Consider the following 16,940-nt stretch of genomic DNA (forward strand, 5'->3'; position numbering starts at 1 on the left):
TATCTTTTTCTTATTCTCCCCCCCCCCCCCCCCCCACACACACACACACGCACAGAGTTGTATCTTCTTTTGCTTGACTTTATGCTGATAAATAGTACTGTTCTGCACCTGCTGAAATTGCAATTTATGCCAGCTCCCCAGTGATCTCAGCCCAGCTCCATGTCACTTAATGAAGGTGACAAAGCTGGTCCAAAGCAAATAATCAGCAACAAACAATCGAGAGAGAGAGAGAGGGAGAGAGAGGGAGGGAGGGAGAGAAGGAGAGGGAGGGAGAGAAGGAGAGAGAGAGAGGGATAGAGAGGAAGAGAGAGAGGGAGAGAAGGAGAGGGAGGGAGAGAAGGAGGGAGAGAGGGAGGGAGAGAAGGAGAGAGAGAGGGAGGGAGAGAGAGAGGGATAGAGAGGGAGAGAGAGAATAAATTTGTTTAACATGACAATTTTAGGGCACCCTGTAAAGCTCTGAAAGTCTATGCCGATATTGACTTTCTGAATGTTGGCATCTTGGCACATCCCTGACCTTGGGACAGCCAAAGCATGTTCCTTTACAGAAAGACACTGTGTTGCAGCAGCTTTGAAAATAAATACGGATCCTTTTCCCTCTTAAGAAAGTTATTTTGATTATTTAGTTAATGCCAAACAGGCTTACATGTATATCTTTGTTTTATTTATTTATTGTTGCTGTAAACAAGCTGCTTATGGTTATACACTGAGTGGCCAGATTATTATGCCTGAGGTGTCGCGCGTGTCGGGATCCTCTGGCAGTCGCCGCCAGCTCAATTAGGACCCCACCTGGAGCTCCTCCCACCGGACCAGCGCTGACTCGCCGCTGCTCTCCCGCACCGAAGGTAAGTGAAAAAAACAAAAAAACATAGCGTAAACATCGGGGCATTTTGACAAGTACAAGTACTTGTCAAAATGCCCTGTTTATTCCGCCCTCACCCTGGAGCGCCATCAGGCGGCCGCCTGACTTGCCTTGCGGTAGCGCCGGGCCTGTATGCGCACCTAACGCCTGTTTGCATGCGTGTATGTATGGGGGGGACTTTAAAAAAAATGTTTTTTTTAATTCTTTTTTATGTGTAACTTTAAATTTTTTGGGGGAAACTTTATTTTTTTATGTGATAGCAAAATAATTGACAGGTCCTCTTTATGGAGACATCAGGGGTCTCCAAGACCCATAATGTTACCTAGGACCCCCCTGAAGAAGCTGATGAAGCAGAGATCTGAAGCTGGAGAGTGACACAAGAATGCGGAAGTTATGTAATATACATCAGTTCTGCATTCTGACAGCGGAGAGGGGACCGGAGGGAGTCCATGTACCGAGCTCCCTCTGATCCCCTGTGAGAGTGGCACTATGCTGGTCCCCAGCTCGCACCGGGCACAGTGGAGCCCGGGGGCCAGTGGGAGGGGGGAAGCCGCTCTATAGCCGGCGGATCGCTTGTATGTTAACAGGCATCGCTGCCTGTTTTTAAAAACCGGGCATTTCCCGCTTGCGCGTGCCCAGCTGCGCGCGTGAGGGGGCGTGGCTGAGCGGACGTCTAAAGACGCCCGCTCAGATCTAGAGAGCTCCTGGCCGGCCGTTTTTTTACAACGGCCGGCCGGGAAGTGGTTAATCTTACTTTGACATTTTTCTCCCTGATATAAGATTAGAACTTGCAAAATTTTCACAAAGTGAATTTATACAATCTATAAACATGGTGTATGAATATTCAAACTCTGATATTCACTTAAAGTAGAATAATGATTCACTTTCTGGATTAAAAAAAAATCAATTCAGTGACTTTAGCTTCCTTTTGTACACTGAAGGCACATCAAGGACATGTCAACATGAAATCTGTATACCATTATCAAAGTGATAATTACCTGGTCATACTGCAAGGCCCTGTGGGATAGGCTGGCATACTGAAGGCTTAGGCGATTCTTGTCTTGTACAGCATCTTTTAATTCATCTTCCTACAACAAACCAAACAGGAAAGAAGTGACTTAGTAGAGCTTGACATAAAATGTAACTTTTATATTTAAAAACATTAATAAAGAGAAACAGTAACACAATATAATATTATAACAAAATACATAAAAATACCAGAGTCCTCAAGTCCAACATGTACTGCCCTAACGTTTTACTTTATGGCCATTTTCAGCCATCTTTGGTATATTTGCTGAGTAAAATTGGCACTTTTCTGCTCTTTCTAATTTTTAAAATAAGTGTCACACTTTAGCAGTATTGTTTTACACACAAGAACCCCATATATAGTTAAACCAGAGCGCTACTCTCTCTTTTAAATTAATCTCCCTGACTCCCTCCCCCCCTGCCACAATCTGAAAAAGCTTTTTTTTTGGTTATTATAAGTAAAGCCTTGTCAACAGAAAAACTAAGCCATCACTTAACCTACCTATGTAACCTAACTTATAAACCTAAAATTGCCTACTATCTAAAAAGCCAATGGTAACCAAGGCTTGGCAAACAAATGGCTTGAAGGACAACTGTACCTTTACTGTACCTTTACATAAAGTAGACATGCCCTGCTCCCCTCCTTTGCTCTCCCCATCCAACAGAAACCCCATTCTACTTACCTCAGCTCAGCCGATGAGCACCCTCTCTGTTGGTTGTGGCCCACACCAGCTAGGGTGCCTACAGGCCTGCTCTCTGAGTTGGTGGGCTGTAGCATACAGCTTGTGCACAAAAGTTACACTTTAGGACCTAATGGAGAATCTGTTTACCTGCAGGTTAGCAAATTGATGGAATAGGTTCTGGAGAAACTGCTATCCTTGAGAGTACACCTAAGCTTGTCAGCTTAGTAAAGAAGACTGGAACCACCTGTGCCTGTATAAACTATGGCTGGTATGTAAAGAAAAGGATAAAGATCTTTAAGATCAGGACGGCAACAGAGTGCCATAAACATTCGATTTGGATTTTGGTCTCTGCCTGCCCTGACATTATGTCCAATTCTTTAAATTTTGCAAATGCCCTGAATTGACCATGCTCAAAATTTGGTACACTATTTGGTCCTGTCTGAACTGTCATTAGCCAAGGAATCCTTCCCACTCCAGTAGTTTTCCTAGAGGAATTCCCATCTCCACAATCTAATGAAGACAAGGAACTTCTTGAGTCTGCACCTCGGAGAGGGCCTTAAATCACATGCTTGTAATAAAGAGGATCCACTGTCCATTCATATTTCCCGGCTGAAGCTACTGGCAAGGAAATGAGTGTAGCATGTAAAATGAATGCTTACCAATTCTAACAAATTTTCTCTGTGGTCCACACAACTGGCTTTTTTGTGTGATCATGCGACTATACCGCAGTCTGGTCCCTGGTCCACTTTTCAAGACCCCCGGCAGCCCAGTTCCAAAAAAGGAGCATAAGCAAGACAGCATTTTAATTCATGTCCTTCTGCATGAAATCAATACTCATATTTATAGTGACTGCAAAGCAGTTTATTCAAAATTGCAACATGAAAGTCCACAGCGACTTGATGTTAGCTACATCATCTCAGTGTGAAAGTCAGTCTGTAACTCTCTGAGCTTGGCCCAAAGCAGAGTTTTTTTTCTCATGGTAGATCCGCATCTGACATGAATGAAGGTTATAAAAAAAAGTTGGCAAGGGACAATGTCAGATAGCATATTAAATATCTTATTATTGTGTTTCAGTGATTGAAAGAAGACAGACTTCTGATACTATAGATAGATACTATACATTAAGAGTGCTTTAGGTATAACTCGCATCACTGCTTGCAGGGTTTGTGATTAACAGGTATTCATTTGACAGGATTTCTTTAGTAGCATGCAGAGAAGATTGTATGTGGTTACAATGAGTTTATGGGATTTGTTTTTCAGGTGAAAACGCATCATTCCACAACCAGCATGACTTGCCAAGTACAGATTGGTTGTTGGCCAGTCTAGCTCATTAAATCACTGCTCTCTATAGCACTGCTGAGTGGACATCTGCCCAATTCCATTTGTAGTCAGCCTATCAATTTGCTACATGCAGAGCTGCAAATTGCTCTGTAAGAGCTGTGTGTTCTCCGACCTCTTACCATCGCAGGGAAGACTATATTAATATGATGAAAGCATTTAGCACACTTATAACAAACTTTACATGCATGTCTTTAGAAGAGACACAGTTTCTATAATGAAAGCAAATCACTCACTGCAAGTCTATTTTATTTAAAGCATTGGTTCTCAACTGGTGGGTCGTGACCCAAAAGTGGGTCGCGACCCCGTGTTCAGTGGGTCCCCGGGCGCCTTTCAATTTTCGAGGTGAGAAAAGCCTCCCCCTAGCGCAGCACTGTCAGTTCTTGCTCCAAGCAGGGGCGTATTTACCGCGAGGCAAAGTAGGCGTTTGCCTAGGGCGGCACCTTCCTGGGGGGCGGCCGTAGTCAAACGCCTATGTTGTGAAGAGGAGGGGAGAGCCGGAGCCCGTCTGTGTGTAGGAGTGGAGGGCGGCTTGCCTGCTTGTGAAGAGGGTGGGAGGACGGATGGAGCCGGACAGCGCAGCCGACGGATGGGATCGTGACTCAGAAAATGAAAAGCAGCCGGCGGCCACTTACTCGATCTCACTGCTTCCTGGGTCACAAGCGGCCGAAGCTTGGCTTGCCTAGGGCAGCCAAATACATAAATACACCACTGGCTCCAAGCAGCCATTCAAAATATGCTGCCCGGTTCTGAGTGTCAGCTTGAGGTGGGGTGGGCTCCATCCATACGTGATTTGCTTACAGCTCCCTCGCATGTCCTGTATAGGTGCCTGGACCGGAGTGACATCACATTCTGGCTCTCGGCAGCTCTACAGGGAGTTTAAGGGAGCTGTACAAGCATTGCACATATGGATGGAGCTCCATCACAGTACAGCAGCCCACACCGGACCCCAGGCTAAGGATCCACTCAAGTTCTCATAAGGTAGGGAGACTGGGTGGATCTTAAAAAAAAGAACAACATTTTTTTTTTGGAGTGTGTATGTGTGTGTGTGTGTGTGTGAGATTGTGTCTGTGGTTGTGTGTTTTTGAGGGCCCATTCACACTAGTACAGTGCGTTAATCGCACAGTCCTGTGCGATTAACGCACTGTACTTCGCAATCGCGCGTGTTTTGGTGTGAGAAGTGCAATGCATTGCCATTCATTTGAATGGCACTCCAAATTGACCTCCCACCCACAGTTCTATTGCCCGCATTGGAACGTGCAGTACCGCAATGCCGTGCATTCTATTGCAGTGCAACTTGGGTCACGACTTAATAACCAAGGACAAATGTGGGTCCTGAGGTTATACAGGTTGAGAACCACTGATTTAGAGCACAGATTTCTTTTAGTATATGCAATGCATTCTATGAGATAATACAAAATATCTTGCAACTAATATTTATCACCATAAATATGTCAAATATATTATTTATATCTACCAATAGAAAAAACTATTACTAAACTATTACGGTAATTATAACAGTCAAACAGTATTTTGTCACAAATGTAGTCTTTTAAAGCAGGATAATGCAAGAATCAATTGCACGGGCGGTATTCTGCTGGTATTTCTGGCAATTCATATTACATTCTATTTACAATAACATTACTGCAGGCAGAGATGTGTCTCAGGGTTAGTTCACACCAGATGCAGTTGTGATGCAGTCCTTTCAGTTTAGCTGCTGCAGCCAAAATACATCACAATGCTTTCCTAGGGGCTTTCTTGTGCTGTTTTCACACCATTGCAGTCTGTTCAGATGCAGTCAGAAAAAAATACTGCTCATCCTATTTTAGCTGCATTTGATCGCACTGGAATGTATCAAAACACATCAAAAACGCATGCAAATGCATCAAAATGCAACGGAACGCATCCAAAAAACCCCCAAGAAAACAGAGTTTATTGTGTCATCATACAGGGACTTCCTCTTTGTAGTTACTGCCAACACTATCACCATGCCTGCCAACAAAGCAAGGATGTCTGAGCTCCAAAACAAACAAAGGAAATGCTCTGACAGGAAAAAGGAAGTTACCTCATTGTCTAATTAGCATTTTAGTAATAAGAAAAAATGCATCAAACGTATCAAAATGCAACTGCGCAGACGCACACAGTTGTGATGCAGTTTCTGGTGTGAACTAACCCTAAAGAACGCCGCTTTAAAGTGATATTAAATTCAAAAATATTTTAAATTTTTTCAAAGCTGATTATATCACTTACAATGAATGTGTTCCTTGATGTTTAAAAGTTTTAGTTTCCTGCAGAATCAGCCGGTCTCCTGAGCCCTGGTCCTAACTTCCTGTATTGTAGTGACTCCTTTGTCAAGCAGAGTGTTATGCAGTCTTGTGTGCGCTAGTTAGCTGTGTGTGTCTCCACAAACACATAGACACAGCAAATCAAGCTATGACCCTCCCCCTGCCCCCCTCTCCTCCCTCTTCCCTTCTCCAAGCTAGTAGATGAACAGTTGCTGGGGTCTGCACTGTTCTTTGTGATCTTATACTGGACAGGAAGTTCAGGGAAGCTGAGCTAGGAGACTTGGAAGAAAGAGAACTGGAAAATATTCCCAATTTCCACCAGAGTAGTGCGCTTACTACTGTTTGTTTTATCGAGACTTGGAAGAAGATGTTCACAAACATGATGAGTGTATTTGTGCAAAAATGTAAAGCAATGCTTTGCTGGGCAATGCATATTTGTTTGATCTGGATTCATTATCTGAACAGGTTTGAGAGTTTATTACTACTTTAAAAATCTGTGGAACACATGCTATAGAATACCTACTGTACATGTATAATGTTTCTGAGATTAAGAAGGATTGGGCAATTCAAAGCTTAAAGGGAGTGTTAGGGCTTAGTGACATACTCCCCTCTGTCCACGGAGCAAGATCGAGAAGGTAAGAGAGAGAGAGGCAATTCAAAAAGCTGGCTCCTAAATGGCTACTGTTGTGTTAGCCAGGTGGTATAAAAAACGTTCTGACAAGCAAGGTTTAATGTGCATTTTGTGTTGTTTACCTTATAAAGTTTTGTTGCATTGTAATAGAACGTATTTTGTTCATTTCCATTGTTTTTGAACTCAAAGAGTTAAAAAAAAAAAGAAGAAGAAAGTTCTGGCACCACATGGAAAGCTAATTTACTGATGTGTTCTAATGACGAGAGAGTGGCCATTAAAATAAAACACATTGGTTAGTGGACAAAGGGAGTGGAGTCATCAAAGGTTCAGCAGAAGCAGGTCTTTCCAGCTTTGAAAAAGGGGCAGTTGCAGACCTAGGGTATCTGTAGATACATTTTCTACAATGAATGAATACACCTGCCTCTTTGCTTACTATGCACTGCCTTTAAATGATTTATATATACGTTAAGAAAGACAAAATAACTTTGGGAAGTGATTTGCTCAAATGTGTATTGTATGGTTTAATGTTGCTCGTGCAAATATACATGAAACCCATCTGTATTAGAAACAAGTTGGCAGGAAAAGACTGTGCTACAGTTCTCTATTTATGTTCATATTTAAACATATACTACATGTAAATATGAGTGACCATCATTGGAAACTATATCCACACAGCACAGGTACCTATGCAGGGCTGCTGGTAGAGGGGTACAGGTGGTTTTACTGTACAGGACGCAGGATCCTCTCATGTCAGCAGAGGGTCCTGGCTCAGCAGGGGCTGCCTATAGTAAGACAAGACACAGAGAGCGCCTCCATCGCATAAAAACTTTTTAATAAAAAAAATAAAAAATGGTATAAAGGTACTCACAAAAGTCGAGTAAAAACAGGCATATAAGGGTCAGAAAGAGAGGTGCATATCCACCGGCTGTTCGTCTTCCCTGGTAGTGAAGTGGTTTACGCTTTTCAGAGGTCACACCTCCTTTCTCAGAAGCGGTTCTGAGGAAGGAGGCGTGACATCTGAAACGCGAAGACGAACAGCCGGTGGATATGCACCTTTCTTTCTGACCCTTATATGCCTGTTTTTACTCGACTCTTGTGAGTACCTTTATACCGTTTTTATATTTTTATTTTAAACGTTTTTATGCGATGGAGGCGCTCTCTGTGTCTTGTCTTGCAGTGCAGAGGTTATTCTGAACCTGGTGAAAGCTGCCCCGTTATCGCCCTGCACTCCGAACACCACTGGTTGTCACTTTTTTTAACCTAAATCTGCTGGCGCTGTGTTTAAGTTTGTCTGCTGCCTATAGTACATGAAAGTGTATGGGTAGACACTAAAGGGTCCTGTCAGGTAAGCTGAACGGGGCACCCTTACTTCTAATGGTGGCCCTGAACCAATGGAAATTCATCAAAAATAATATTTCCCTCACCTAATTTCAGTAAGCCGAAATCTGGCCGACTGCTATGGTTTACTGTAATATGGACAAGCTAATTGTCCTATCCATAGCATTCTACATTAGCCTGCCTTTGTTTAGACTGAAATATGTAAACTCCAACTGTAGGCTGGACCTTTGCACACCATAGTGTCCCAGCACTGTGACATTAATATGTTGGCGTAATCATGATCTAATCAACAAAAAGTCAAACTTTCTGATCTGAAAAGGAAAATGGAATCTTTGTAATGGAATTACAGTGAGTACAAGCAATGTGCAGTTACCCACAGAAACAATTTTTCTACATTTTTAAGGGAACCTAGAAAACTACCTGTCCTAATGAAAACATATATTGGCTGCAGCACGCATGGACCCTAGATAAGATGTTTAACAAATGTGAAAGAATATGCAGTAAGCAGATGTCAGATTATCCAGGCTCCAAATGTGCAGCTCATAAAAACAAATATTTGTCATAAATGATTCAGTTTTTGCACACTGATTCTGGTGAAGGCTGATTCTAATCTTGCAACTAACTTTTTTTTATTCATAAGCAGTTTACTATTCTTATACAGTTTTCAACATTCAGACGATATCTAACCCTATGGTGAAAATCCTTGTAAAATTCCCCAGGCGACCCGGTGTACATTACACGGAGTCCCGTTAGGATTTGTGCAGTTCTTTAGGAATATTGTTTCTGTTTGTGCTGTGCTGTAGCTCCACCACAGGCTGAAGCCCAATTTATGGGCATTCCTATGGGGTGCTACAACACAGCGCTAAGCCCCATTTCCCATCTGTGCTTACTGATCTTTAACTATTATGAATGAACCAGTAGCCCTGCAGGGGGGTGTGACAGAGCTGCTGGTAAACATACACAACTCCAGCAGATTGATCACAGCCCTGACAGAGCTGCCTGTGACTTCACAATAGTAATAGATCAGTCATTGCTATTGTGGTTGTGAACTACATACCAGTGCAGTGTATGTTTACTAGCAGCCAGCAGCTCTATCACACAGCCCTGTAGCTGATTGTTCATTTACTAGGAGGTTTGGGGTAAATTTGGGTGATGTCTACATATATTCTTTAACATAACAATTAAATCATACTGTAGGCTGCAGAGCAAAATTTTACTGTTTCTCAATTAAATGCCAGAGCTATCAATTTTGATGCAGGTGTGGGTGTTAATTCTGCCATATAACCTATTTCTCCAAACTTCTAGGGGTCAATCATTTGCTGCAGGCAGAGGGTATTGGAAGAAGTCTGTTTGCAGATGTTCTGGAGGACTAAAGTTTAGAATAGCGAACCATGCAGGGGCGTGAAGTTGTGCCATGTTTACACTTCACATTTACCACATTTCCTTCTTTCAATATACTCAAATACACTTAGTGAGGTATTATGTAGTGCTATTCTAAGGTTTCGCACTCTTTCCTAATATTGTTTATATGTATATTATATAAAGTGCTTCACTTTACACAGTTTTTTTTTAAAGCCAATCATTGTTTTTGTTAATCTATTGCAAAGTTTCTTAGCTGGAGATTCTGCTTGCACTTGTTGTTGCAGGCTGACAATGCCAAGCCACTGTTTCCCAATGAGCATCAGAGTTGTCAATTTGCTATCTAAGCTCCTCCGGTTGGCTGTGTGGCTGCCTATCTGATAGACCTGATAGGCAGCCCAACGGCAAAATAAAAGGGCACTCATTGCAGGATGACAACATTGCTGCAAATTAAGAGGCTTTGTATTGACAGCCGGCAACAGGAAGTGCTGGATCTAATGGCAAGAAACTGTGCAAAAGATTACCTGAAAATGATGTGCTTAAGAACCATGCATACCGTGAGGCAAATATACAAATCAATTTAAGGCCCAATCACACCATTTTGGTGCACTGCTGCGATTTAACGTGTGTTGCATCAAATGGATGGCAGTGCATCACACCGATGCAAGTAATGTCCCTTAAGGTTTGCATACACTTTAAGAAATCTACAACATTGCACACATTGCTTAAATGACAACTTGTTCTATATGATTATTAATTATATTTACAGTATATCATGGTTTTGTGCCTACATATGCAAAGCTTTACTATACAACACAAATGAAAAATGTCACAAAAATCACACATTTCAATCATTAAAGTATAGATAGTAAATAACATTAGTAGATTATAATAGCTTATTATTTTTACCAAAAACAGGGAAAAAAAAGCCAAATGGAAAACGTGCTTCAGCTTTGTATATTTCAATGCTGCACAGAGCATATAATATATATATATAAATAATATTCAAATTTAGCAATGGAGAATTATTGCTAGTTTAATCCCCCGAAGTGAGCTGCGAGGATGTAGAACAGATAAAGAGGTCATTATCAAAGAGAGCAGTTATACTGGTGACGGCTCAATAAGAATCTATAAAGTGATAGAAGCGAAAACTGTATATCAATTAAAACACAACATGCACGGAGCAGTGATCTACTGCACTCCGATATACAGTAAAGAGACCATCTGCTCTGCCCTACAGCTTCATGTGGCACCCCTTTACCTCAGAATATATAAGTTGCATCCTTTCAAGCAGGCCAAGCTAGCGAGCACGAATGACTTGCAGTGTGCTACCACCCCGGATTCTCTCTAAGCAGAAACGTATAAAGCTGGAAATGAATGTACACAGTAGGAGGATGATTTGTATAACATAATGTAATGTGACAATACTGTCTGGGTAACAAAGTTCTGAGTTGCCTGCAGTAAGGCATCTGCTAGGATATATCTGAATTATTCAGCCCAAACATTTCTGGGTCATTTTTTTTATTTCAACGGCACCTTGCTATCACCTTTACATAGAACATTTCAAGGTTCCACCAATTAACCTTCACTTGCGTTGTATAACATAAATGTCAAAGAATTCTCATTATTTATATAGAGTCCTAAAAGAATAAAATTAGATAAATGCCTCTCTTTGTGGCTCTAATATCCTGAGCTATTGTAATTTCTCTCATAACCATCTCCTCACAATTTTCCACACTTCTGGAAATCACTTGACAGCTTTCATTTTTCCAGACCAACCTAGGTGGTAGCCTACTAACCATCTGCTAAACAGTGAACAGTTTGCTTTAAACAGCCTATTAGGTTTAAAGAAGCATTAAAGTCAAAAGGTTTTTAGGCTATTTCAAATGCTGATGAAACCACTTACAATGGATGCTGCTCCTTGATACCTTGATATTTAAAAGTTTTAGTTTTCTGCAGAATCAGCTGGTTCCCCAAACACTGGCCCTGATATCCTGTTTTAGGGTGGTTCCTTTCCCTTGCAGGGTGCTATGAAGCCTCCATTTTGTGTGCTGGTAAGCTGTGTGCGTCTCCACAAACACACAAGCTTGGCAAGGCAAATCATTCTCCCCACCCCCAAACTCTTTACCCCAACCTGTCCGACTATCTCCCACTCTGACTGCCTTTAGGTGATCCCTTAAGACTCATCTCTTCAGGGAAGCTTATCCCACCTCAACCTAACCACTCAACCATCACATCTCAAACAATTCATCCCCACACACCTACCTCATCATGTATCACTTGTCCCTCCCTTTTAGAGTGTAAACCCTCACGGGCAGGGTCCTCCTTACCATCTTGTCGTGAATTGTATTGTGATTGTAATGACTTCCTTATATTGTAAAGCGCTGCACAAACTGTTGGTGCTCTACAAATCCTGTATAATAATAATAGTATATGGACAGCTGCTGGAGACTGATCTGTCCCCTGTGATCTTGTACTGAACTGGAAATTTAGGGAAGTGGAGATAAAGAGTTGGAGCCAGCTGTTTGGAAACATTATGATTGTAATTGTTTGGGCAAAAATATAAAGAAATAGTTTGCTGGGCAATGTATGTTTGTTTGATCTGGATTCATTGAAAGAAAGTTTGAGTGTGTTATACGACTTTAATACATTTTTTTAAATTGAATTATAGCTTTATTGAAAAAAACATTTGGGATAACAAAGACAACGAAAATGATTGCCAATTACCCTTCGTACATAAACCAAACTATTTTATTACACATGCACAAATAAAAGAAAAACACATTAAGACAATGTTGAGGAAGTGAAGGCTTTTCCTATATGGATAACTAACTGACTTTTTTTTTTAAAGAAAACCTGTACTGAGAGAAAAATACAGTCACTGCCATTGCTAAACTCCTTCAGAAAATGCTAGCTGCTTGGCAATTATGCCAACACTTTGCCTTTAATATTTTCCAGGTCCCTGACACAGAAGAAAAGAGGGAAAGTCCACCATAAGTCACTGAAAGTATTGAAGCGACTCAGTCACCAAGCATTTTCTGATGGAGAGGTCATCCATATTTCCTTATGACAGGCTGCTTTAAACTTATGTTCTGTTTGACTTGATTGAGTTTGTGAATCAGTTACTAGTTCCTTTCAAACTTATACTAAATATGTCCTCAGATTTGTTTGGAACAGTTAGAAAATCTATCAGTAGAAATCAGTAGAAATATATTTACTAACAGATAGGGATGTCCTGATACCGATGCTAGCATCGGAATCGGGCCCGATACAGGGCATTTTGACAAGTACTTGACTAGTCAAAATGCCCCGATGCCTAGCGCCGAAGCTTGCGCTGTTTCTTTTTTTACTTTCCGTGGTGGGCGGAGCTCCAGGTCTAATATAGTTGGCTGGCGACTGCCCAGAGGACTCCTCCTGTAGCTCCGCCCACAGCAGTGACGCGACGCTCCTCCGCTCAGCCTCCCAGCGCCGCCGACGTCGTCCTCGCATGAGGAGAAAAAATAATTCGCCGATCAGGCACAGAGCCTGCATAGGCCAGGGGAATGACAGCTCAAGTGAAGAAATCATTAGTTCTCTATACAGCCGTGTTGAGGGTGTCTTTGTCCAAGCCAAAATGGCCGCTGCCGGCTGGAGACTCAGTCCAGGACAGTTTGTACTCTAGTGTCCAACAAATCGCTTCCATTTACTTACAGTGCAGTCTGTCCTACCCAAAATGGCCACCGCCAGAAGGGAGCCCCAGTACAGGAAAGTTTATTCTCTAGTGTCTGGGAAAGCTCCTTCATTTACTTGGAATACATTCTGTCCTACCCAAAATGGCCGTCACCTGCCAGAGCCTTAGTTCAGTTCAGATTGGCCTCTAGTGTATGGGAGGTAACCTAGGGGATGGTGGGAGAGGATGGCTGTGCATGAGAGGGAGATAATGGAGGAGCTGAATAGATATATTAGAGGAATAAATGATATGAGGGGGGGGGAGACATTTCAGTGTCTGGGGAGAGAGGGATCTGATGAGCCCTCCGAGAAGGAGATATTATACAGGCGTCATGGAGGAGAGAACAGAGTGAGGTCTAGCTGCGGATAAAGCAGGCTCCATTGAACAGGCCCCAGTAAGTAAGGGCCTGTGCTGCTCAGATGGCAAGTGGTGTAGTTTTTGCCACTTTGCCAGTATTGTGTTTATATTCTGATTGCAAGTGTACATTTACTTTTTCATATAGAGTATTAGGTTAAATCATTATCTATAGTATACTACATACATAACATGTAGTTGTACTATGGATCATGATTTAACCTAATCATGTTAGCAGGGGAATGGGGGATAATTGAAAAACTCTATTGCTGTAGTGTACTCTGTATGTAGTACATGTACAGTACTAGCAGAGTATAATTGTAAATGTATTGTCTGCACTGTATTAGCAGTATATACTCTATATGTACTACATATAGAGTACATATAGAGTACACATTGCTATACAGTGCAGACAATACATGTACAATTATACTCTGCTAGCATGAATGGATTAAATGATCTGTATGTAGCCCTGTACTAGGGATCATTTAATCCATTCATGTTAGCAGAGGATAATTGTAAATCTATTGTTGCAGTGCACTCTATATGTACATGTACTATATACTACATATAGAATGCACTGCAACAATAGATTTACAATTCTCCTCTGCTAACATGAATAGGTTAAATCATGATCCATAGTACATAAAATGTAGTTGTACTATGGATCATTTAAAGTCACCTGTCCCTTTAAGAAAAAGTATCTGTAATTGGTATCGGCAAGTACTTGTACTTGGGCCTGAAAAAGTGGCATCGGGACATCCCTACTAATAGTCTTTTCTTTAAGGCACATTTGTAAACAGTGTTTTCACAAAATTTGTGATGAAGTCACTCAGAGCATACTCTCACGCGAGCTGGCGTTTTAGATCAAGTTTGCATTTAAATGAAATTGTCAATGTGTTGTGCACTTGGGTGCAATTTCTGGAAAACACGTTGATGTTTAATAAATAGAACTGTATGCAACAAACGTTAAATGCTAGCAAAGCATTTCAGCACCAATTTCCAGAGAACAGCTCCCTCATTACTAGACTCACACATGAACAGCTAGATGCATTTGTACCACATTCAAATGATTTCCTGCTATGCATTTATGTAACTGACTGTATCCCGACATTACCTGGATGTGAATGACATTATTTTCTCATGTGTCGGCAGCATATTGTCTCTTATTAAATAAGGCAGTGGGCAAACCAAACTAACCAATGGCAACCAATCAGATTTGACATTTATCAGATTAAAACTGGTGTAAAACACTACTGTTTAATTACTATGGATGGTTGCATGTTGCACATCACCTTATTAGACAAGTCAATTTATCTCCAATCAATGCATGTATTCACGGATGCATACCATGCACATTAATACAACGCAATCCACACCTTACCAATCATCCACTGCCTCCTTCTAAAAGCATCTCCTGTCCATGATGTGTAGCGATCCTGCAAAGGGGTAATCCCACAACGGTGCTTCATAAATACAATTCTATGAGCATCGCCGTTAAGCCAAAGAGATCCTCACACATGCTGCATTTCTACTATGTAGAATATTTTACTTGTTGGCATGAAACTAGGTCAGCCGATGCTCTGAGAGAATTTTTTTTTTGCCAGGCTGGGAAAAACCGTGTAAAATGCCCAGAGAGACAATATCTGCTCAAATCCTTGTGACAGCAAGGTTTTATTTAGCAACATTTGAATTTTAAATAAGCTCGGTCCACTATTAGATCCTAACACTGCTATTTCTGTAAAAACAAAAACACCTCCATACAGCAGAGAACAGAGGCTTCCAATGTGTTTGAGAATAGAAATAGAAAAATAGGTCTGTCATATCACAGCTCAAATCAATTCTGGCATAAGGTCTTGTACTGCTAAGGAACTGGCTTCCAATGCCCCTTTTTTTTATTGTGTGGTTATCTGTTCTCTGCTGTTTACTTGCCTGGCGGCTTAAAAGTTTAAAGTAAAGGTCCTCCTGGAAAAGTCTGCAGTTTACTGATTATAGGGATGCATTATCTTAGTGTAGAAGTACTATTGCTCCTTTCCAGTTATGCCCTTAAATTTACATGCTAATCCCCATATGTGGTTGTCAGCAGCACTTCCTTTATACTCCACTCAAGTTTTCTATCCGCTCAAACTGTTCACTGAATTATTGCTTTCTGAAATATGTCTTTGCACAAACATCCCCATTTTAACTCTGAGATTTCTAAATTCAAAAAAAATTCTTCACACATTCTAACAAAAACTTTCAATTACTATATAATTCTTATAACATTTATATTTTTTTCAGCATTGTTTAGATATTCATCTAAAAGGGATCAGTTTGATGTAAAAAAAATCTAATTAATATGTCTTACTGTTTTAAAAGCCATGCTCCCATTTATAATTATATATGTGCATGGGGGCAACCATTTTTTCTTATTACGAATTAAGGATCTGCTTGCCTTCTCCTTGGCAGTGCTATGCGGTGATCTTGCTTTACTGCTCCTTCTCACAATCCTGCAAAGACCTCAGGTTCTGATGAAGGGGGCGTGCCCCTGAAACGAGTATACCTTTTTAAAAAACATACGGGAGCAGAGGACGCTGATTTGGAGATCCCCTCAGACTTCCCCTGCTGGAGATTTTATATTTTATCGTTTCCTTTTACGCTTATGATCATTGGCTTTCGTGTAAGTACATTTTCACTTGCGTGTTGTACTCATCAAATAAAAGTTTTACACTATGGAGGCGCTCTGTGTTGCTTTTGTTTCCCAAATCCTGCAAAGCGAATGACTTGGTGGGGCTGAATTAGTAAAGATCAGAAAACGGGGCACAACCGCCCTCTGTTGCTGAAATCTTTAAAAAAAAGTTGCTATGGACGGAACAGCAATTAAAAGTGTTCGCTGACCTTAAGTCAATCACAAATTAAAATTGAAAAGAAAAAATCCCTCATAATTAAATGCAAAAAAGGCTGCAAAAGGGGCTGATTGCCCAAAGAGCTATCAATCAAACTGACCCTAATCTCTCTCTATGCAGTTTGTCAGCTTTCCATATGCTTTCCCTACAGCAGCTTCAAATACACTGATACTATGGGGTTCATCTACTAAAGACAAATAGGTTGTTCACTTTGCAAGGCAGTTTTCACATTGCAGGGGAATTTTCTCCTAGCTTGCTGAATGTGGTGAAAATTCCCTACCTAATCAAGTGCAAGTAAATAGAATTTTTTTTTATTTTTGCTTGTACGTGATTGGATTATCCAGCAGAGCTTCACCTCACTTACTAAGCTAAGGAAACATTCCCTTGTTAAGTGAATGTCCTATTTCTCTTCAGTATATCAACCCCAGTGGCTGCTATGCCCCCCCCCCCCCCCCCCCCCCCCACTTCCACGG

General features: G+C 41.2%; 1 protein-coding gene across 3 annotated transcripts in view; it reads right to left on the bottom strand.

The window, feature by feature from the left end:
* Window positions 1-16,940, bottom strand: part of RIMBP2 (RIMS binding protein 2) — a 250,479-nt gene that overhangs the window by 125,341 nt on the left and 108,198 nt on the right. For all 3 annotated transcript variants that reach the window (XM_018576485.1, XM_018576484.1, XM_018576486.1), the window contains one exon: window positions 1,858-1,947. In XM_018576485.1, coding sequence (XP_018431987.1) covers window positions 1,858-1,947 — 90 coding nt within the window. The remainder of the gene's footprint in view (window positions 1-1,857; window positions 1,948-16,940) is intronic.

Source organism: Nanorana parkeri, unplaced genomic scaffold, assembly GCF_000935625.1.
Source record: "Nanorana parkeri isolate BGI_ZX_2015 unplaced genomic scaffold, ASM93562v1 scaffold68, whole genome shotgun sequence".
NCBI lineage: Eukaryota > Metazoa > Chordata > Amphibia > Anura > Dicroglossidae > Nanorana > Nanorana parkeri.